The sequence below is a fragment of the Panthera onca genome, chromosome B1 (genome assembly GCF_046562875.1).
Source record: "Panthera onca isolate mPanOnc1 chromosome B1, mPanOnc1 haplotype 2, whole genome shotgun sequence".
In the NCBI taxonomy this organism is placed as follows: Eukaryota; Metazoa; Chordata; class Mammalia; order Carnivora; family Felidae; genus Panthera; species Panthera onca.
In genome coordinates, this window is record NC_138342.1 from 148,779,071 (window position 1) to 148,803,993 (window position 24,923).

Below are 24,923 nucleotides of genomic sequence, written 5' to 3' on the forward strand. Positions count from 1 at the left end.
CCAGGCTTTATACCCCCAGAAAACTGCCAAGTGTATGGATTCTCCTTCACCAGGGGGCCAGGTGATTCTTGAAGGTTAATATAATATGTTTTTTTTTTTTGACATGATCTTTCTTTGCTTTTAAATTTTCACAGAAATGGTGTCCACTTCTATACTAAGTTTTCTTTATTGTTTTTATCTTTCCCCTTAGGAATCACAAAGAGAATACTTTGAGATGGGAAAAAAATCTCAGAAAATTTGTCATTTTTGTAAGATGCTGATCTCCTGAATATTTCTCCGAGGTACGCTGCTGCATAGCAATCAGGGATAAGGAGGGCTTTCCTGCTGAGTTAACATATTTCTGTTGTGATGGGAAAAGTAAAAATTACAGTAATTTTGAGGGTCGCTAACGCAACTATTCTACCTCATATGCTTAAACAGAAATATAGTATGTGAGCTGGATTATGGCTACTGCTGAGTTCTTACCCCTGTTTGATTACAGGGAGGCTTTTACCAAGCAGTTAATCTTCTTTAACTAAAATAAACTCTTAACAGTGTTGTCCTGTATTCATAGGAGAATAGTTTGCTACTGATCTCTCTGGTTGCTAACAGAAACTTCAGTTTACTGACAATTAATTCTGGTCGGAATGTTAATGGAATTTATGAAGTAACAGTATAGGGGAAAAAAGCTAAAACACAATGTTTTTTTTTTCTATCTTTTTCAGCAACCCAGACATGTGTCCGATCTAAATAAGGAGGCATCTTCAGAAATTCTTCACAAACAGCCCCAAGAAATCATAAAGTGAGGGTCTGTGACCTTTGCCTTTGCAAAGAAAAATGTGTAGATCTTCCCACTGACCGAAGAATGAAAATCTCATTAAAAACTTGTTTCAGAGAGATTGGAGCAGGGAGCAGATGTCAGTAGAACTACCAAATTGTATGTTCCTTTTGTTACATGAATGTAGTTATTTAAAATAAAATGTTGATGCTATTATAACATGAGTATGATAGTATCCTTTTTTTATTTCTTTGCAGATAAATTCCATACAGACATATATGTAATAAAAGTGACTATTACTCTATGACACAATTTCATTCTGTAAATTGTGTGATCAATGTAACTTTAGCATCAGGAAGAAATGGTCTTATCTGGGATGCTGAGCATCAAGCCACTCGATTGTTTTGTCTTTTTTATGCTCAAAATAAAAACCAGACCACTATTTAGTTACCGTTGACCAGGACTTACTCTTTCCCTGACATTTTCACTTTTGCAGATCTCCTCACCAATCTTGCCTCAGTGTTTGTCTTTATTTATAATGATCTACACAGACACCTTGTAGAGTGACTATATGAGTTTCATTAAAATGATACATAGTAAATCATCCTGTGCTCTCAGGAGTTGAGATACTAATACAGATACAGAGGATAGGTTAATATGCTCAAGGTCTTGGCAATCACAGCCAATATCACACCAGATGAAAGATAATGCCATCAGTTTCTAAGGCAATGAGTAAGGTCAAGATTAAGATTGTGGCCAAAGCCTGGCCTTCGGTTTGGGAATGGTAACCACAGCCTAGACATTTGACGACATAATCCTTCACAATGTATTTTTCAAATATTTGAATTTGTTTATTAAAATTAAGATATTTTATATAGGAACTCAGATTTCCAGATTCTGTTGAAAAATTTTGAGATCTAAAAATAGGAGCCGAACTCAGTACACCCCCCTTCCTGCTTCAAACATTTGAGTTCTCAACTCTGCTTCAGACATCATGTTTACAAAGTCAAGAGGAAGACCAGAGGTTTCAGTGACTGATAACAGTTCAAGGTTTATTTTATTTTATGTTGTTGGTATCTTAGAATTATGTTGACATCAAACCTGAGAATTTATACAGAATGTGAAGAACAAGACTTCTGTCCACTAAAAAAATATAATTTTATGTTCTGACACTAACTTATCAATATGTTTTGTGAGTATATAAAAATGCAGAACCTTCTCTGTAGATGATTCTAGGCCCATTGAATGTTCTATAAGTGGGTTCAACTCAGGAAGGAAAAAGATGTTAGAGCAACAACAAAACTAACCTTTACAAAACATTTTATTGTATTACCCTTCACTTTGAGAGCCTTTAATGACTTGTTATGGCCCAGTGCGTGGTGTGATTATTTTTTGGTCTTCACTTTATCTCTCTAGTTTTATTTGCTAACATTTTTAAATGACCTTATACAATAAAGTTTGAATAAATGAATAATGAGAGAGTCATAAAAAGTCTCCATGCTTATTTATTTTTTTGTAATTCATAAGATTTAAAAGCAGACAGCTCATATTCTAGTTTAGCACTTATTAGTTATGTGATCTTTAAGACTTAATTATGTGACCTTAATACTTCTGCACTCCAGTTCATAATCTGGCTCACATAAGAATAAACTTGTATAAGAATAAATGTTCCTTATCTCCTTTTCCCATCCATACCATCTGTGATATTGCTCTTTTGGTAGTGTTCTATTAGTTTAGAACGTCTTCTAGGCGGCTTAGAAACTTAATCACACCAAATATACGATTTCACACCCATCTCTATGTGCTATTAACACCTACTGTCATAGAGTTTGGCTCACCTAATTTAGTATTTGTATAATGTATATAAGTTTTTTCCCTGCAACTGTGTTATAACTTTTGAAGGGCGATAGAAATAACTCAGATATCTATAAAAAAGAGCCTAGATGGCAAAAATAACTGGCATTTCTATGTCATTTTTTGATAAGCCAAGGGCTTTCATATACTTTATCTGATTTACTACTTTAAAAACTTTTTAAGGTGGGTAAGGTAGGTGTTATTTTTATTATCCTAATTTCATATATGAATTCACATATTTCATAACTGAAGGACCTAAATGAAATGTAGATTTTCTGTTTATAGTTTGAAACCATATTTTAATTGATGCCTTCTGGCTCTGGATCCAGAGTACTTCTACTACATCATATTGTCTTCTAAGGAACAGGTATAGTGGTAGGTTTATGATTCGTTGTGAAAATGAAAGTCTATTGTTTGTTGATTTATAAAACATAAGATAGGTTTTAGGATATAAACAATCTTTTCATCATAGTGATTTACAGATGTGTCTATTTTCAATATCATCACTATCTATAGTTATAAGTAAAATTACTCTAGAGGTAAAGGGTGAGATACTTTATTCACCTGGGTTTTGCAGACTTTATTCATCTGGGTCTCATCTGAGACATGTTTTAAGATTATTCAGTAGTTAAATATAGTAGTTAGCCGAAAAATCCATCAGTTCTTAGAGTGGCACACCCTACTTTTTCACCCATTTGTGCCACATTTCTAACCCCAGAAAGTGCTTGAGTTTGCTATATCTGGTAAACACATTGCCTACGAATCATGTTTTACTCTTGGAAACTTTTTCTCATGACCCATTCTCAAGTATATTATCTTTCAGTAGTCTCCAGGATTCAGCTCTATTACATATGGTTTCTACCTAATGGATTCTGTCTCTTCCATCCCTGGTAATATTTTCAAGTTAATTATTTGTAGTGTAGTGACATTGCAATGAATAAAAAGTCTACAAGGTGAAAAACAAAAGGTGCTCACAAATAAATGGCTGACTGAATGATGGGTCTGAAATATACGTCTCATGAAGGTACGATCCTCGTTATATTTATTTTACAAGGTCATAGATAATGGATCTGTACTACTGTAGTCATAGAGAGGACACATGATATAACCCGGGAGAGAAGCAAATGGATCTGAGCGCTGGAGATTGCTCATGTGAAAGGAAAGGTCGGAACACTGATGGGTCATTTACTGGATGGCTAAGCTGTCAGAACCAAGGTAGTTTTATACAAATGTACCGGGGCTGATTTAGGTTTATTCACCTACCTTTCTAGCAGGTGAAAAGGACGCAAACACAGTTAATCTTTATATTGGTTATCAGCCCTGAAAAGAAAAAGAAAGAAAAAAAAAGATTCTTCAAGAGTTTGTGGCACATGATTTGTGACTAAGTCTGACATGTTTTCTTAATGTGATAATTGTATCACTTTCCTATTCATATGAGTTAGTGGTTCTCAAACTTTAGTAAGCCTTATAATCACCTAGAGAACTTGTTAAAACATAGATTTCTGTGTCTCCTCTCAAAGTTTCTGATTTAACAGGCATGAGTTGGGACCAGGGAATTGTAGTTCTAACAAGTTCCCAGGTGATGCTGATGCTGCTGGTCTGTCAGTAACACTGATACAGATAAGAAGAGGTATTAGTGTAGCAAATCCTTGGATAGCCTTTATTAAAGCACCGTTTCAGATGATCTGCTTTAACCTGATTCCTCTACCATCAAAAAATATTCTCATGATGCTAATATACCTTGCTGGAGTACTGATAACTATCAAGAATGTGTAAAAAAACTTTGAGATTTATTTTTGTACATAAAGTAATATTTGCAAATAATTTTAAAATGTAATCTTAATATAAAGCCTATGATGGTAACCAGCTATACCCTAGCCCGTTTCCCTCTACCTGTAATTTCTTAAAACCCAGGGCAACAATGTCTATCTTTTATCTTTATTCTGTTATATGCATCCATATTTGTAGATAGCATGTGTGTATTACTGATACTTGATTTTTCTTTCATTTTGCTTTTATATGTTGTTTTCCTATTACATAAAATGTGTATTTAACTGTCTTCACCCTTGTCCTTAACCCCTGGTATAGTTATAAGACAAGTTTTAGTTAAGCCAATATTTAGGTAAGAGTATTCATATCTGAATCAAATAATATGCTATGATTGAACTTTCTTTCTTGTACATTGTCTTTTTTCCTTCGAGCCTTATTAATTGTCCCAGTTTTCATTTGCTTAGATTTTTTATGCATCTCAGTAATTTACTCCACCCTCTTCAGAAGAATTATAACTCTCCTTTCAATACATTTTTAAAAATAGCCAAAAAGTAAGTTTGTCTATTTGATGTTTTTGTGTGTGTGTATTTTTTCAGAACGTTTCAAGGGCTACTTTCCAACTCCCTTGCACATTCAGGGCTGGATGATCTCTAGGCTTGCTGCCATTTTGCTATCTTCCTTCCTTCTTTGCTTCTGGCTCTCTTGTGTCTTTTTTTTTTTTTAATCTGAGTAGGGTTCCTTTGGCCTTAATTTTCCAAACTCTTTTTTAATTATCCTATGCTTGCTATCCCATTTTTACTTTCTAAGAGCTCTTTTTTTTTTAATTCTCTGAATGCTTTTTTTTTTTAAATTTCTGTTTCTATGAAGGAACTTTTCCTTAAAGCTCTCTGAGGGAATGGAATTACATTTTTAGGTTGGAGGATTATTTTTCTGAGCCTTACATTGCCTCTTTCCTTCAAGTTTGTTATATCTTTTACTTATTTTGGCCTCCATTTTTATGTCCAAAGTTCTCCCAAATGTTGTTAATCCTTGACTACCTGCTCATAGCCATAAGTGAAGTAGTGAAAATACTACTACAAAGATCTGTGGGTTGAGAAGGACTTCCCCATACAAGCCTGTGTCTATACCTGGAAGCAGTGTCCATATCTGTTTCCAATTTCCAGAGTTAAAGTGGACGGCAGCTTTCTGGGAGCCAAGTAGAAGCAGAATGCTTTGGTTAACAATGCTTGGTATACAGACTTATAAGGAACCTTGATTTTCACTACTGCTTGGCATCCTGGTTTTCAATGACTTCTAGTAGCCTGAAAACATACTTCTCACATTCAAAATCCACTACTGTATGGGTGGGGAGCATAGTGGATGGGCCCCAGGAATCACTTTGTTGTTGGAATTGGGAAGAGAACCCAGGAGAGTCTAATTGCCCGATGTAAATGTCAGTCATTTTTTTGTGACCTTTAACCTCACCCTCATAAATACCTCCAATTTTAAATTGCCTCCAATTTTAAGTAATTTCAAAATTCAGTGGCATTAAAAAGTGTTTCCTTTCCAGTAATTTTTAGCCATTTACAAAAAGTGCGTCAATTCAACTAGCTGCTTTCTTGCTTCATCTGATGCTTTACTGTCATTTTCATAGAGTTTCTGCAGAAAGCAACGATTAACTCTTTTGTTCAATTGGCTTTGTATTACAAGTTGCTAAAAATTCTTATATCAAATGAATCAAAACAAGAGAAACAAAATGTCCCTGGTAAGATTGGAGGGGGTCATAGAGAGGACATGACCACTGGTTGACCCTCAAGCTGGATCATTGCAATTGGAGGATCCTCACCTATCCCTTGTCCTTCTAGAACCAACCCCACGCTAGGAGCTGTTTAAAGGGCATAGCCTTAAGAGAGTAAGTGTTGTTTAGACCATTTGGACTGAATATATCCTGAATTGAACCTAGTTAAGGCATCCATATAAACTTTTAAGATTTGGTGGTGGGGTAAAGAGACCTACATGTCTTGCAGCACACAAGATGAGCCTCCTACATAAGTTCCTTGCATATTAAACACACCCCCTACCAATCTGGAGGGGCTCACGTCTTCCTTCAATCCTTTTCTGCCTTCTGTGTATGCGGCGAATTGGCAAGCCAGCTAGGAGACCCAATAAGTGATCTTTGGGAAGGAGGCAGTTGCAGGGAAAATTGTGCATTGGCTATAGACCACTATGTGAGGAGGTGTGGCCTGTGTTTTAGATGCTTTGGACCACTGTGCAAGCACAGGGATGCCCGAAAATACTGGCTCATCTGATGTGATTGTTTGAGGAACTGCTTGTAGAACAATATGACAGAAAGAAGAGTGGCTGCTGCAGTGAGCTATTCTCTGCCATGACAGTTCAGTGGCCACCGATGCCCATTGGGAGTTAGAGATTTGGAAGAAGATATGAAGGATCTTGAAGGACGTGCAGTGCCCACAACTCTCCTAGCTTTGGCCTGGAGGGCAAGTTGGGAGAGCAGGATAATAAGTCGGAGGACTTAGTGTGACATTTTACAAAGCTAGGAGGGCCTGAACTGCATGGATTAAAGCAAGGGCTTCTGACAAAGCCTGCTTGGGATTCTAGGAAGTGGACTTCCTTGGGAAAGGAAGAGGGCAAAGAAGAGGCTAATGTCATGATTGACAGTAAAACGGATGAAATGCCCCATGTGTCTGACCTGTATGTAATCCAGATGAAAGCAAAGGCACAGCAACAGCAACCCCATCTAGTGGGGCTGCCCCCAATTAAGAAAATGTTCTTGATGAGAGAATATACTCCCATTGAGCTTATTGATACAGTTGCCAAGGTCTAGCAAAAGGGAAAGTATCCACATATGGTTAGTGTGGCTGGGGGGAGGGGGGAGGTACATAGCATTTCTCTGACCAGAGAAAATGAGCAAAACATCACTGCACACCCTACCCTCTGGCAGTGTCCACATGGTGCTCTCAGGGCAGTTTAAGGGGCTCACTCCTTTATAGGTTGGATTTTCTAGCCTGCAGGGAGGCTTCATCCAATGAGACAATCTCCCTGCGCACATGAGACCCTGAAACTGGAGTCTATAGAGGCATAGAGGAGGTAGAGCAAACGCTTAGGGAGTTAAGAATGGGGTCGGCCCCAATCAGGCCAAATTCATTGCAAGAATCAAAGCCAAGATTCTCCAGTCCACTGCCAGCATTTGGTATGTAATACTGATATCCATGCTGAGCCTAGTCCTGGGACAAGACATTTATGACATTGGGCAATCCGTTACTCATCGGGGGAAACTGACAAATCCCAGGAATACTGTGAGAAAGACCTGGAGACAGAGAGGGAACATGAAACCCAAAAAGCTATCCTGGTTAGTTAGCTATAAAATATTTGATGAGAATAACCCAGAAACAAATGTGGTTTGACCTCATTGCTGCTGGGACTTCCACCTGAAAATACATAACAGCAACCCAACACTGTTGGGCAGTCTGTGGAAAGTCTTAAAACATAAACAACAGTCAGATCTGCCCCCACTTGCACCTACTACCCCTGATGTTCCACCAGCTCCAGCAGAGGTCTTGGGGATACACTTTTATTTGGAGTGGTGGCCCCCATCCCCCAGGTGTAGGATTCAGGCCAAGACAACTTCCAGGCAAGGGCTGTTGGAGGCCATCCGTAGCCTCATGTTGAGTGTGCTATTCATGGGTCCCCCAGAAACAAAAGGTGATGGGTCTGGTTAATACTGAGATGAATATTTTCTCATACATAGTAACCCTCAGAAGTTTTTTAGTCCCCTGAGTGGTCGTGGAAGGCAAGTGGTTGCAGTCAGGAAGATCCCTTTGACACTGCAAATTGGGCTTTCCCTACCCTTCACCTACTTCCCTGCCCTGAGGATATGAGATTTTTTTTCTCTCTCTTCTACCAGGGAACATATTGATATCTTATAAGGTCAAACTCCACAAAAACCTTTATGGGTGAATTCTACCTCTGAGTTAGAGCAATCAGACCGATGCTGAGGGAAAACACCAACTGGGAACCAGTAAGTCTACCAATCCACATGAAAATTGGTAAATGTCAAACAACATAAATTGCCTGGGGGACATAAGTAAATAAGAGAAACTATACAGGCATTGTACCAAGTGGCTGTTTTATGCCCTGTCCACAGTGCTTTCAACAGCCTGATAAGGCCAATAAAAAAGCTAAACAGCTCATTGCTGATGACCATGGACTACTGAGAACTGAATAAGGTAGTGCTCCCAATCCATGTGGCTGTGCCCAACATTGACACATCTTAGATACTTTGGCCACAGTCCTAGGAGTGTATCATGCAGTACTGGACTTAGCAATGTTTTCTTTCCAGTATACACCTGGCTGTTGAATCACAAGATCAATTTGCCTTCATGTGGGAAGGGCGATAGTGGACGTTTCAAGTGCTTCCTCAAGGCTACTACCAGCACAGACCCACAGTATATCGTGGGATGGCAGCTCAAGCTCTGTTCTTGTTCTCCTTTTTCACATCAGTGAAATGGGCGCATTACATTGATGATATAATGTTAACAAGTACAGACTTCCCTCTATAGCTGGATACTCTGCAGATTTTGTTGGAACATCTGCAAGGGGGAAAATAGGCAGTGAACCCACAGAAAATTCAGGGCCCAGCCACCACCATAAAGTTTCTGGGAGTCATCTGGTTAGATTTAATGTATGTTGTCCCAGAAGGTGTGATTGAAAAGGGTATCCAATCCCTAAAAACATGAAAGAAGTACAAGCCTTTGTAGGGATTTGACAGTTTGGGAAGGTATTTATTCCCCACCTGGCCCAGTTTCTCCATCTCTTAACTGCCTGGTAAATAAAGGGCATATGTAGGACTGGGCATCAGAGCAACAAGCTCCCTTTAAGAAAGCAAAACTACTAGTGAAGCAAATTAAAGCTCTGGGCATCTCCCAAGCAGGGCTGCAATTTGAGTTAGATGTATCTGTGACTCTAGAAGGTGTGAGTTGGACACTGTGGCAGAGACAACAGAAAGAGACAGTGCCCTAGGATTTTTGCCATAGCTCTGGAAAGGAATAGAAGCCTGATATATCCCCCTCCCATCCACCCCAGCTCAATAGCTCCTAGCAGCATCCCTCCAGATAGAGCCTCTCACAAAGGAATAACACATTGTGGTAAGAACTTTCCTCCTATCAAAGGATGGGTTGAGAATATGTTTAATTGACCCACTTATACCTTGGCTCAAACTCCCACTTTGACTAAGTGGCATGCCTTTTTACAGCAGAGGAGACCTTGTCCACCAGCCCACTCTCTCTAGGAATGCAGATGGTACTAGGCTATGAAGAGGATGTAGATTCTCCAAATGTTCCTGCCCCTATTCCTCTGTTGGCCTCTAGTACCAGTAGAGAGGAAACAAGGGAAATTCCCAGTGATTGGTCTAGTCAAGGCAATCTGTCGACAGAGATTGCAGCTGCTATTCAGCCAAACACTGACACCATCTGGATGGACACAGAAATGAACTATAGTAGCCAGTAGGCCAAACTCACAGCAGTTTGGCTGAGAATCACTTATGAGGGTTGGCCTTTAACCCTTTGCACTGACAGTTGGGTAGTTCTAAAAGGATTAACCCTTTAGCATGGGCAATGGGAAGCTGAGAGGTGAATGATTGTGAATGTGCCTTGAGGGGTCAGGATATGTGGAAACACATTTGGGTTTACCTGCAACAGCCTGAGGCAGACCTCACTGTCTTCCAAGTCTGGTTCATACAGGTCCTGACACTCCCTGGCAATCAACAAGTTGATTCCCTAGCTTAGGTATGAGCCGTAAACTGATTCTTCAGTAGATACAGCAGATTGGTTGCATAGAAAGAGCGACCACCATAGTGCCTGGGTGGGATGGTATATTGCCAAAGACGATGTATTGGCCTTTGAATAAGTGACTTGTTTAATGCAGTAACAGCATGTTCTGTATGTACTAAATAATGCCCAAGGCAACTGCCAAAGGGGTCTGGGGCAGACTTCCCAAACAAAATCATTCCCGAACAGTGAGATATTAGCAAGTAGACTATATTGGCCTCCTCCTTCCAAGTGAGGTTTCTAAATATACCTTAGTTTGTGTGGACACTGCCTCTCCCTTAACCCTAGCTTCCTACTCTGTGCAGACCAGGCTACCACTATTAGAAGATTAGAGAATCTGAGTATCATGGATGGATGCCTTCATTGAGTAGATAGTGATTGAAAATTACATTTCAAAGGTTGTGATGTGCAAGACTGAGTAAAAGAACACAGCATTAAATATTTATTTCCCTTTATAACCCCAAAACAGCAGGGTTGGTAGAAAAGAATAATGGACTATGAAAACAACAAGTCAAGTTCCTAAAAGCTTCCAACCTCTCTTTTTCCAAGGCCAGGTAGGCATGTTCTGTTTTCCAGTGGTATAGTCATTTGACTCCCCTCTTTGTTTCCTCCATTGGCCTGAAGGACATTGTAGCACACATAGTTCTTACCAACCTCACCCAGCAAGCCTTAAAGGAAACTGTCCTCCAAAATAGTATGGACTTGGACATTATTACTGCCTTTCAAGGAAGTGCCTGTGTCATTATCCAAACACAATATTGTGTGTTTACACCTGATGAGTCTGCTAACCTATCTTTATTAAATCACATGAAGATACAAGTAAACATCCAGAGTAATCTAACCCCCAGCCTGGAGGACTTAGTAAATCAATGGTTGTGATCATGGGGCTCTTAGTGGGAAAAAAAAAAAAATGTTACTTATTTTGGAAATCATTATCATAACCTGTGTTTTTACTTGTATGTGCCCATATTGTCACTGTGACCTCTGCCTCAAATGCAGCCAGATACCCACCAAATGAGCTACTTCCATGGTAATAAAACTCTTGCTGACTGCATTTGGCACATTGGAGAAGAGGGGGAATGTGTTAGATTGTAAGAGCTGGTCAAGATGGGTGAAGTGTTGGAGGAGGTCAACATGAGGACATGACCACTGGCTGACTAGAAAAGGGGACCTGGGCAATCGAAGCACCTCACCCCTCCCTTGTCCTTGGAATGTACATTCTACCTACTAGTCCCACACTAAGAGCTGTTTTAATAAATAGCCTTGAGAGAATAAGGTGTTGTTTATACTATTGGACTGTGTATGTAACTAAGCCCAGTTAAGGCCTCTATATAAACTGAAAATTCTGGTGAACTTGAGCAAGGACTTATTTGTCTTTTGGCGCCCAAGACAAGCCTTGTATGTAAGTTCCCTTGCTTAGTACCTCTGTCTGCTAACAAACTGGAGTGGGCTGCCTCTTTCCTTTGTCTCTCCTTGTCCTCCATGTTCAGGACCCGTTTGTGAACCAATAGGTAACCAGAGAGAGTTTTGCATATTTAGAGTTTACACAAGAATATCTCTATGCTTTATGCCCAAACTGATTTTAAAATTATCTGTTTTAATCCAAAAGTGTTGTTTATAAATTGGTATTTTCTAAATCACTGTAAGAGATTTTCGTTACTGTTCAATATTTGTTATTGTAAATGAAAGTTTGAGATAACACATGAGTTTTGTATTTTAAAGTTATTTGATTATTTAAAAGTTCTGATTCCTAGCTGAGTTTTGGTAAAATTTCCAATTATGAAATCAATATCAATTAGGAAAAATGCATGACTTTTTTTTCTAATGTTTGCTATTATAAACCTGAATTTTTTTTTCCAAAATTGTTTTTTCCTATTTTCTTCCATTTTTATGTTCTTTTCTATTAATTTTTCCATAACTTTTCTTTCTTGTCACCCCCTTTTACAATTTATCCTTATTATCCTTAATATTTTACATAAACTCATCATCATCCTTATATGTTTATTCCTCTTTATTTTCATTTTCTTGAAATCATCACTCTTGTAACAAATTGGTTTAAATATGTAGATGATAGTCATCTCACTTGGCAAATCTTTCTTCTGATTTTAAGGACTTTTTTAATGTGAAGCTCCATTTTCAAACAAGTGTACCCTTTAGAACCTATAAAGATGAACTGAGATAATTTTTCATAAGTACAGTAGTTATAAGTTATACTGTTTCAAACTAAGAAATAGACATTTTATTTGCTTTGGAAAGTCTCTTATAATAAGATGTCCTCACTGAAATTATTCATCTTTTATTTTATATAAACTGAAACTTGAAATTTTTTTCTCTCCATTCTATAGATGTATTATTTATTTCAAAAAGTAAACCAAGTAAAAGAAAAAATGGTATGTAAACATGAAAACATTTATTTTACATTAAGTTGAGTATTAAGATTGTGAAAATAAATTTCATTCAAAACATTTGTTTCTTGTTACCAAAAATAAACACCAAAAAAGAAGTAGTTTCAGCACTGTACACAAATATAATTTTCAAGTTGACATTGGAACATATTGGGTTTTACCAAAGCAAAAAACATATGTTGTGACTATAGTTGTTGAGTAAGTGATAATTTCAACAAAAAGTATAACCATGTATCATACTTTAGCAGAAATTTAGATGAGAGACAGTATTAATAGTTGTTAAGACCACAATTTTGGTCTGAAGAGACTGGGCCAAGTCCTGACTTTACTACTGTGGTTTAATTCAAGTTATTTTAGTTCTCCGGGCATTACTTTAATTGGCAGAAAAATGCAGGTTTACAGCGAAAGATTATCATAAAGATTAAGCAATCTTCTGTACAAAGAGTTTTTAGCATCATGTCTGGCTCCTAGTGGCTAATAAGGCCATTCAAAAATACTTGATCAGGGGTGCCTGGGTGGCTCAGTCGGTTAAGCGTCCGACTTCGGCTCAGGTCATGATCTTGCGGGCTGTGAGTTCGAGCCCCGCATCAGGCTCTGTGCTGACAGCTCAGAGCCTGGAGCCTGTTTCAGATTCCGTGTCTCCCTCTCTCTCTGACCCTCCCCCGTTCATGCTGTCTCTCCCTGTCTCAAAAATAAATAAACGTTAAAAAAAATTAAAAAAAAAAACAAAAATACTTGATCAAAATGAATGAAACTGTACAAATCACAAACAAAATTAATTCCATTTAATACCATTACTAGTCTTATGCTCAGAGGAAATGATACACAGAGTTATTAGTGTCTCCGGATGAAATAAAATAGGAAGTGATAGGGGTTGTGGATGATACATACTCTCATTTTTAAAGCTGGAAAAGGATTTTAAAATGTATATTAACCTTGTCACTAGCAATAGCTTTCTTTTCAGTATACTCAGAAGATTCACTTATTCAACAAATATTCTTTGATTGCCTATTATGTGCTCGGCTGTATTTACCTACCATGCAAAAGGAAGTGCCTCCTTTTTATGCTCTGAATACTTTCCTTTTCCACAGACATTTCCACTGGGCCTGGGAGATGGGCAATTCTATGCATGGACAGATGGTTTGAGAAGAAAGGACTGGCATGACTATGAAAGCATTCAGAAAGAGGCTATGCGCTCAGGTATGAAGTTCAGTGTAAGCCAAAGTGCTACTTTACTTACTGCAGTGTCTCATTTGTCACTTAAAGAGTCTTGAATTAGCATCTCTTCTGCGTACAGTAAGGTATGTCTCATGGGGGTGTTGGAGGTCAATGCTGAACAGAATTAAAACAATTTCACATTTCCGAGAGAAAACAAATAATGAACAGCCTTTACAATATCAGCTGAAGAAGAGGTTACATAAGTTTTAGAAATCTATAATATTTCATATTTCCAGACTGCTTTCTAGTAATTTCTGAAGATATCTTAAGATTTATCAGTGATACTTGACTTGGTTGGTTGACATCTGTCTTGAGCTTGTTTTGCTTGTTAGGGCTGATGTATGTCTAACAGTGCACAATATTGAAGGGGTACCACAGTTCTAGACCTTGGCAGGGGAACAGCAAGTTGGTAGATCATATGAACTAGATAGAGATAGAGAAAACATTTTAGTTCTTGGAAAAAGTAACCAGAGAAAATAAGTCTTTGTAGAAGGACAGCAAAATTAGGTTGTTGGAAACATGGATTCAGAAAGGTATATAATTAGAAATCAAATGAACATGAGTAACATATGGTATGAAGTCCATATGCTTTCACTCAACCAGAGAAGCTCTGTTTTTTTTCATACTGAGGATGTCATAGAACTAGAGAAGCCTTTGTTTGGTAGGACTGAGACATCTGAGCAGCATTGAGACATTGCATTCCAAGTCAAATCGGCAGCAAAACTATGACCAAGCGCAGTATGAGGTCCTCCTGGTTAACCTTTCTCATAGATCATCCCATCAGGCAAACTGGAGTGTGAGTATTTAAATAGTTATGAAATTGTGCAGACTGTGAAATGTTTTTGCTCTGGATCGGTTGTGGTTGATCTAATTATAGCCTTCTTTCATTTTCTTCTTCCATTCCTTTTCTCCAAATAAAGCTCCTCTCTCCTCTCAACTTCATTAAAGCTGTTCATCCCAAGACTGTTCTCTATTAGTCAGAGAACCAAGCTCTTCCAGCTTTCATTGTCTCCCCACTTGGCCATGACGCCATGAATGGTTCCTTCCAGTATCCTCACTTTTCCAGCTCTCTTATCTTTTCCTTCTATTTTCTCAATAAGCCCTGTATTAATCCAACCATCTGTTCCTTTTTCTAACCCCAGGATGCTGAAAATTTTTGGAGATGCTCACATAATTTAATCAACTGAAACTTCAATTTATTGAGCAGATATTTTGTACTAGGTACTTTACATATGAATTTTATTTAAACCACATACTTACTCTAGTAGGAATTATTATCCCAAATTTGTAAAAGAAAGAAAAGAAAAGAAGCAATATGGAACTGGGTCCTTAAGAATTTATTAAATATTATCCAAGGTCAAACAGATAATAATTTGCAAAACTAGATTAAAAATCAGGTCTTATCACGCTCCATTACATCCCACTGTCAGACATTGAATAATAAATATTTGGACAATATGGAGTAATGACAGGGCACACATGTGAGGGAGAGATGCACCTGGGTTCATATTATCTTTTCTGTACATGAGCTATGTAGGTGGCAAATCAATTTATCTTTCTGATGTTATACTTTGCAGAATTGCTGTAAGGATTAAAGATAATACACCTAAATAATTGGCCAATTATTTGGACATATTATAAACTCAGCTAATAATAAATTAGCTGATAATAATAATAAAATAATTATTTTATTTTATAAAAATAATAAAAATAAAATTATAAAAATAATAAAATAATAAAAATAATTATTAATTCATCTAAATTTCTTTCACTTGATTTGGTATGCCTAGCCTTCACCTGTGTGATGGGTTTTGGGTAAAAATCCAGTACTTCACATTTATCTCTGCTTCCTATCATTCTTTCTGCCTCCTGTGTAAGCATGCTGTTTATGTTCTCATCTTACTTGGGCCAAGGGAAACTTGACCTACAAAGAAAATTGGAAATATAACAAATTTTCTAAAGCATAAATTTTCTATGGAATTAGAAAACTTTGCAATGCTAAATGTTATATGATTCGCTGGAAAATACATGACAACTGAAATAGACTAAAATTCATAATTTAAAATTATATGAAATAGTACATAAATAAAAGGACTACACACACACAAATATACAAGCAGGTACACAGTCAAACATCTCTGTTCCTAGTATCTAAGTCAAGAAAAAGGATCATCTGTGTAGATTTTTATTACCTATGTATTTATACCTAAACAAATACTGTTGCATTTTTCTTGTGTTTGGGCTTAATCTAATAATTGAATCATAATGTCTGAATTTCTTCTTTTACTCAGAATAATTTTTGAGATTCATCCCTGTCCTTGTGTGTAATTCTCATTGATTTATTTCCACTGTTGTTTAATTTTCTACAACATTCTCCCCTTCATGGGCATTTGGGGAGTTCCTGGGTTTTCGTCATTATATATAATGTTGCTCTAAATATTTTTGTATATGGTTCTGGGGTAGAGCATTAAATTAAGAAATAACTGACTATTTTTCAATATTGAATCATCTATTCTATGTCATATATGATATTTACTTGCTGCTTATTTATTATCTTTAGAGGTATGTTAATAATTTTATCCTCACATATTTTTTAGTGTTATTCCTAGAAAACCAATGTTATATGGGTATTGTACATGTTATTGATTTTATTGAAATTCCACATTGTTTGTAGCTGATATATAGAATATTAATAAATCTTAATATTTACTTGAATTTGAAACTTTCTAAACCCACTATTAATTGTAATTATTTACCTATATGTTAGCTTGAATTCTCAACGCTACAAGAATTGACAGTGCTTAATTTTTTTTTCCTTCCATTCTAGATCTTATAATTTTTGTTCTGTTTGTTTAGTTCTACTTACTGTCTTTGCTTGGCATCCCAGCGTAATGGTAAATAGTGGTTTTTGGTGGCATATCATGACCTGTTCTAATTCCGACTGTCACAGATTAGACACTTACTTTAAGATTTTATCATTTAATGAAAATACACTTTATTATGATTGCTAAGCCTTCTGGAGCTAGTTTACTGAGAGTCTTGTTCATTTTTGTTTAAACCTAAATGAATATTGCTATTGTCAGAAGTTTTTTGTTTGTTTGCATCTGTTGAAATAGATAAAAGATAAATTTTCTCTTTTAATATGTTATTTGGGTAAATTATTTCTATTTATTTTGTAATGGAAATCAAATTTCCAATTCTAGACTAAGTCTGTCTTTTTATTTATTATCAGATTTGGTTTGCTAATATTTTATTCAACATTTTTGAGTCTTTATTCATGAATGAATACTGGACACAAGTTTTTTTTGTTTTTGTTTTTGTTTTTGTTTTGTTTTTGTTTTTGTTTTTCTCATAGACCCCATGTCAAATTTTGGTAACAATGTAATGATAGCTTCATAAATTACTTGGGTAATAATTTCTGTCTTTCTGTGCTTTGTAATTGCTTGTTGCATATGAGAATTATACATTTGTTGATAATTATGGAGACCTTGAGGGTGAAACTATCTGGACCTGGACTTTCTTGGAGCAAAGAATGTAGCTACTAGGTTAAACTTTTAAAATGGTTACAGCACTAGTTGATTGTCTATTTCTCCTGGAATTAACTGTATTTTTCTATCAATTTTTCCATTACTTCTAAGTGTTCATATTTATTAGTAAATTTATTCATAACATCTTCAAATATTTCATGTCTGCAATGCTTAAATTTATGTTGCTTTTTCTTTCAAATATCATTGGTACTGTTATTTTCATTTCTTCTTAAGCTATTAAACCAGGAACCTGTCAATTTTATCAGTCATTTCAAAAACCAGGTTTTTACTTTGTTTATCTTATCTGTTATGTTTTTCTCATATGTTTACAGTCTTATATGTAGTATTTCTTTTCTTTGACTTTATTTCCCTACTATATTTTTTCCTAATTTTTAAAATTGATTCATAGCCTCTTAATTTCAGCCTCTCTACTCCTGTAGACCACATATTTAGGACTCTACATTCCCTTCTAAGTAGCACTTTAAGTACATAGCACTGCTCTGTGTTCCAGCGTTTTATATTTGTTTTTCATGTTTTAGTTATACTTTAGTTATGTTTTCAAATGTCTAGCCTACTTAAATACTGAAATTATCTTAACAATAAGAAAATCCAGAAATTACCTATTAATAAAAATCTCAATAATATTTTCAAAAATATATTAACATAAGCACGCATTTCATTAAATGTCCTTGTTAGTATTTTTATTAAGGTTGTTTATTTTTTGTTCTGGCAATTACATCTTTGAGAGATATATGGTAATTTTTGAATATCAGGCATTTTAAGTATCTGTTTTTAGTTAGTAAGTAATTTATGGGGGGCCATGCTGTTTAACTCAGGTGAGTAATGAGGAAGGTATTGCTTTCACCTTTCAGGAAATGGACATTTCCTACATTAAAACAATAAAAACAGAAAAAAATGCAATTGAAGGATAGACTCTAAGACCTTAGGTGTAGCATTGGGGTTGTTTTCTGGTACATCTGTACCCTTAGAGTTATACTAAATTTAATGGGTTCTTTGAATTTGTTAGAAGAATTCTAACTAAATGTTCAAAGAAACACAGAGCTTTTATTATTTCATAATCTTGTACTGCTTTGTTTTGAGATTAGCATTAACCAAACTAATTTAACCATAGAAGAAGTGTATCCACATAGCATGTCAGAGTCAGGAAGCCTTCCTGGAAAAGGTAAACCAAATTTGAAAAGATAAAGGTCTACCCTGATATCAGATAAAGTTGGCTTTCATTCAATTAATTTTCTGACCTCTTTTTCATAATAAGTCAGCCATATGTTTAGCATGGCTATTTTTTCTAACCATACGTTTTCTATATACAATCCCATTGTGTTTCATTAAGTTAGTTTCAGCATCAAATTCTCATTTTAGAATTTATTGACACTAGGTTTCATCTTTTAACAGTTTTGCTATCCTTCTGAGTCATACTATCCCAAAACTGAAAAGCATGCTTTTTGAAAATCATTCAAATTATTTATAGAAGTTGAATGGAAGGAACTGAACTAGGAATTCCTTTGATATAATATAAAAGACAATATATAAATTGATAATGATGTGTTATTCATTATATATTGTTGTATTATACATTATTCAGTATTACTCTAGCAGCTAAAAAGCTATCCAGTTGACATTTCTCTATATATAATTTGAAAAAAAAAGGTAAATATATTTCTGAAATCAAAATAAAGTCTGCCTGTGGCATATCCCCCATCTATGGATCTAATAACTTGTACCAGATGTTGAGAAGAAAATGCAATTGGTTTAGGTATCTGTTTCTTATTTAATATGTGATGTTTCCTAATTGTCATAACATCTTTCTCTAAGTGGTAAAAACATCCTTTCCTGCAGTCTATCCAGGGTGGTGCATATGTGTGTGTGCATGTGCACATATGTACATGTGTTTTAGGAACTCATTTTAAGACTATTCATCTGTATTTCTGGAAAGCACTTATTTTTAGTTTTGAAATTTGAAAAATTTCGTGTCCAGTCTTCTTTTTATTTTAACTTTAAAGATTTTCACTATGCTTATCACTGGTTTTGGGATTTCAGTATGTGTGAACTCAACATGAAAAAAGCTATTCTCAACTCTTGTATTTGATCTATTTCTTTGAAATGGATTAACCCTCATATAATCATATCAACTCACACATTCTCCTACAAGCCTCAAGAATCTTATGAAATTATATCTAACTTTTCACTGCTTCCATTTGTCTTAGTTAATCATAGTTTTGAATATTCAAAGTTTTTATTGTCTTATTCTATTCATTTATTCATTCACTTGTTCAAAAAATACTTTTCAATGTCACTATATTTTAAATACTGCTCCGAACTCCGAAAGAAAAAATACACAAAAATGAACTACAGTGGCTCTTACAAAGTGTGCAGCATGGTTGAAGGAGATTTCACTGTTACTGACATCAAACCATTGATCTCTCTTACCTAAATTATTTCAGTAGCCTCTGAACTGATCGCCTTGTCCCATAGTCAGCTTTTCAAATAGCAGCCAGAGAGATCTACAAATATGTAACCTGATCAGAGCATTTGACTCCTCTGCTCAAAAGCCTACAAACGCTGCTCATTATATTCAAAATTAAATCCAAACCTATTCCATGATTATGAGATCCAACATGATCTACTCCTGACATGTCACTGTCCTGGTCTCCTACTGATTGACATTCGATCAATTGACAGTCAGTCTCTCCACTGGCCAGATTGGCCTCTTTGTTTTTCCTTAAGCATGCTAAACATGTGATTTTTCATTTATTATTCCTGCTGTTTGGAACACTCATGATTCATATTTTTCAACCCAGTCTCTCCTTGAGTAAGAACACAAAATCATATATCACCAGCTTAGACATATATACCTGCCAAGCAACACATTATCCTATATAGATATAGTCCTTTTCATGCATTTTCTATCCCTTTATGCTACTAAATTTTATAATAATTATCTATCTATATTTACACGTATATGTATTTATTTAATGAATTAAGAATTTTATAATTCCTTGAAATATAATCACTTGTCCAAAGGCTCTAAATTGCAATATTATCTTGAATCACTGAATTGGAGTTTTTGAATAATGACACTCCTATATAAGAGAGTATTGTGAAAACGTGACACAAATGGTTGCTGCTTTTCCCTTCTGAGGATTGCATCCAAGGCCCCCTTAAACCTTAAGATTAAAGTTACCAGATGTTCATACTAATCATTGTGAATTTCCATAGCAAAATATCTAGAGTATGAATTAAAACACTATTTGAGAAGTAGGAGTGTACCATGCTTTAAAATGATTAATAGTAAGGTTTTCCATGTTCCTTTAAACAACAGCTCACTTTAGTGCTGATCAGGGACCCATTTTGCTCTTAAATGTCCTTATTCTACATAATTGAGCAAGATTGCCAACCAAACAGAATGGGTAACAGAAATGTGCTTCATCTGGGAGATACTGTAACTACTTTGCATTCAGGAGGTACAAAAAAATGGTAATTTTGCTATAGCTACAATGGCTTCTGGTCATTTTTTTAAAATTTTGTTTTAATGTTTATTTACTTTTGAGAGAGAGAGAGAGAGAGAGCAAGCTGGGGAGGGACAGAGAGAGAGGGAGACATAGAATCTGAAGAAGCCTCCAGGTCTGAGCTGTCAGCACAGAGCCAGACGTGGGGCTCAAACTCACAAACTGTGAGATCATGACCTGAGCCAAAGTCAGACGCCCAACCGACTGAGCCACCCAGGTGCCCATGGCTCCTGGTCATTTTTAATTGATGCCTCATGTCCCTTAAAAATAGTATCTGGCATCTTTTTTTAATTACCAGCAACAATGAGCATTGTTTATTGTTAGTAATTTCAGAATATTTTATGTCTATGATATGTTCTCAATAAATTTTGTAATGAGATCTTTGGTCAACTTTGCGAAGTATTACCAAAATAACATTTATTATTATTCATTGGGTTAAAATTAACTTTTAATAAAATATTTCCTTTGACAGCTATTGTATAATAATGAAAATGTAAAATGGAAGTGAAAAGATTGTGAGCATTCTGTTGAGATGTATCATTTATATGTCTAATAATAGAACAAAATTTAGCTGAAACAGAACTGAGTGACATTAGGGAAAAACCCCTTCAATATTATCACATGAAAATAGCAGTAGAAATATCTCAGGAGATTTAGTAAACTGCAATGAGTTTGTATTTAAAAATAAGACAAAATTAACTTTTAAAATAGTTCAATTTACCTATTTTTTGCAAAACTAAGAATATCTCTGTTTAGAAAAATCAGCTTCCCCTGGGTAAGTGTGCATAAGATTGTTTGGTCTTATTTTTCACATTTGTAAAATGTGGTTTAATGATAGCCCCTATCACACAGTTATTTTAAGTGTTAATTAAGTTACATAATTAAACTAACTGGACTGTGGTTATGCTCAATTAGTGGTCATTTGTATGTTCACAGAACCCTGATTCCTATGCCTATAGGGTTATAATTTGAATAACCTATCATAATTTTTTCATGCCTTCAAATCTAGTTGATTGGCACAAAATCTCCCAAAAATTGTCACAAGGGGGTTCATATTATCACATACTTCAAGTAGAGCTATATCTCTTCACTTTAGGTTTTATTATTATAAGACAAACATTTTGTAACCATCTGCCCCAAACCTGTTTCCAACCAGGTATTTTGCTTATGTTTTGATAAAAATTATTTTCATATGGTAGTTGTGATTATTATCAATTTTTTTCTGGCTATAAAAGCTCCACATTTGGTGGGAGTTATATGAGTAGATAATAATCCTTGATCATGAAGAAATGGAAAATGTTCTGCTGAAGGAAGATAATGTCTGATAAGAGCCAAGAAGGAAAAGATGAGAAACATCTAGTAAAGCAAAGGATTTGAATCTAAATGGATCCAGTAAACTAAATGGATCCAGGCTAAATTGATTTTATGCCTGCCATTCATTTTCCTGAAGTCTTGCACTCAATTTTGTTCTTTTCAGTTATAACCCTTTCCCGTACAGCTTTGAAGTAAGGGTGAAGTGTAAGTTTGTATTTTCTATCAGCTTACCACACAGAAAACTCTAATATCCACTAATATTTGTGCCATAATTCTAATGGTAGTAATCTATCTGTTAATAGTAAATCTTGAAACTTCATGAAGTTAGATTTGTTATTTTTGCTGTGGCTTTAATTTTTAGTAGGGGTTAGAACCATCCTTACATTTAGTGTAGTATAGTTTATGTACTTATTCGGTATATATAAGTTTTAGGAAGAAAAGTAAGAGAACAAAAAATAGACAATTAATTTTTGATGACCTGGGACTCTGGTGTCATCCTTATGATGGTAACTAAAATTTACAACACGCTAATGCTATGGTAACTGAGAGTTTCCGATGATTTGAGGGATTGTAATTCGTTCAAGCCTAAATTATCATTATGGCATTGTATTTTAGGTATAATTCATAGAGATTCAAGTGATTATTTGAACACCCTCCAAAATTCATCTCCAGGATCTGGCACAAATATTTCAGTAATGAGTTCTGGGCCTTCTTGGCTCCATTATCTAATGAGGGCTGTAGAGGAAATGTGTGTGTTTACCCACTAGGGAAGGAAAAGTGCCAGCACCAGAGACTGATGGCAACACTGTCGAGACATTGACTTCAGAACCGTAAATGCCAGTTTGACTTGTGCTCTGAGTGAATAGCAGTGGTTTTTGAGCAGCCTTCATGCCCGATGAAAGCAACTGGGCCTTCTGACACTTAGTTATAGAAACGTGACATAAACGATCCTCAGGAATACTAGGAGCTCAGAATAGGATTGTTTGATTTTAAAGGAAAATATCTGTCCCCAAATATGTGTAACAAACTTGAATTATTTATAAAACATAGACATTCTAATATAATGAAGAAATAGATTTAATGGATAAAGAATTTAATTTGATACAGTGTTTGGTTTACTGATGTGAAATGACCAGGAGAGATCACAAAGGAATTAGTATTATGAGGCATTTAATAATTATTTGAATTTCCATAGTGACCAATTGAGCCTTAGAGATCCAAATTCATTATTGGACTAGAATTACTAGATTAACTTAATAGACATTGACCTAGATAACAATCTAATAGAATTTAATAGTGCACATTAATTGGGATATCTATCTATATTATATAGATAGATAGATAGATATAGATATAGATATATATCTCCACTCATGCATATAAAATTCTTTTTATTTTGTATTAAGGAAAAGGTAGTCATTGAGAAGTAACTTTTTAAACAAATGTTTATTTATTTTTGAGAGGGAGAGAGAGCACGAGCAGAGGAGGTGCAGAGAGAGTGGAATCCAAAGCAAGCTCCAGGCTCTGAGCTGTCAGATGCAGGGCTCAAACCCATGAACCATGAGATCATGACCTGAGCTGAAGTCAGACGCTCAACGAACTGAGCCACCCAGACACCCCAAGGAATAACTTTTGAAATTATAGCAAATGTCTTATAAACAAAGAAGTTATTGGATTGATGCTCAATTTTTAGTTCTTGTGTTTTATAATGATAGAAATATTTCATACAACTTGATAAAATATTTTATAAGCCTTCTGACATATGCGTTGTGAGCATTTTTGTAACCGAACAAAGACACTAATTGCATTCTCCAAATTTGGAAAGTCAGTGTCATACTTATGACAAAGACCTACCATTTTTTTTTTACTACAAATCCTATATTATTCTTTCCTTTATACTGCATTTTTTTTCTTTTCATTCTTTCTATCTGCATAGTGCCTTAACATGAGTACAGTGATTTCTTGCACACTGCCTCAATGTTTCTCACAAAAGCCCTATTAGTAGGAATGGTCAAATATAAAAATACAAAAATAAATAAATAAAAGTATAAATATAAAAATATAATGGTCAAATATAAAAATAAAGAAACAAAATTAGAAAAGTGATTTTATATGTATATGTGTGTCACATTATGCATGTGATTTTAAACATGTATATACATAAATATATCAAATGATAATATTATAGATGCATACACACACACACCTTCAAATTAATGGCATGCATAACTCCAATATTCTGGGACAACCTTGTTTTTATAAATACTATTCATATCTGTTTAGTGACTCTTCCTTCTTCAACTATTTGCCACCTATATCACATGTAACCTGAATTGTCTTGTGCCTTATTCACCTGTGTATAAATGGAGACTATATCAATAGTGATGACTCAGTTTCTCTGACTCTTGCTTTCCACTATGTATGGACCCCCAATCTTCTCTCTACAAAACCTCACCATAATTTCTGAGCTCCCTGGAAGTAACTGCAAGTTTACTAGGCATTAACATCTCTATTCATTTACTCTGACCCTACATTGACAACTGATGGTTGCTACTCAAGTTCAGCATCTTACTGCCACCAGCACTGGAACCTTGTCTCCAGTGCTCCCAAAGCAGCACATCATCATGTCACTAAGGCATCATGCTGTGTTTTTCACAGCCCTGCATATGGTTGTTCTTTAGAGAAGTGGGCAAGGGAATTCCTCTTTTCTCCGTTTTGTGTAGCAC

The 24,923-nt window shown here is 35.6% G+C and overlaps 1 protein-coding gene across 1 annotated transcript in view; it reads left to right on the forward strand.

Moving 5' to 3' along the window:
* The window catches only part of GALNTL6 (polypeptide N-acetylgalactosaminyltransferase like 6), a 1,203,008-nt gene that overhangs the window by 419,872 nt on the left and 758,213 nt on the right, over positions 1-24,923 (forward strand). Inside the window, exon 4 of the mRNA XM_078445606.2 lies at positions 13,703-13,811. Within this exon, the coding sequence (XP_078301732.2) occupies positions 13,703-13,811 (109 nt within the window). The remainder of the gene's footprint in view (positions 1-13,702; positions 13,812-24,923) is intronic.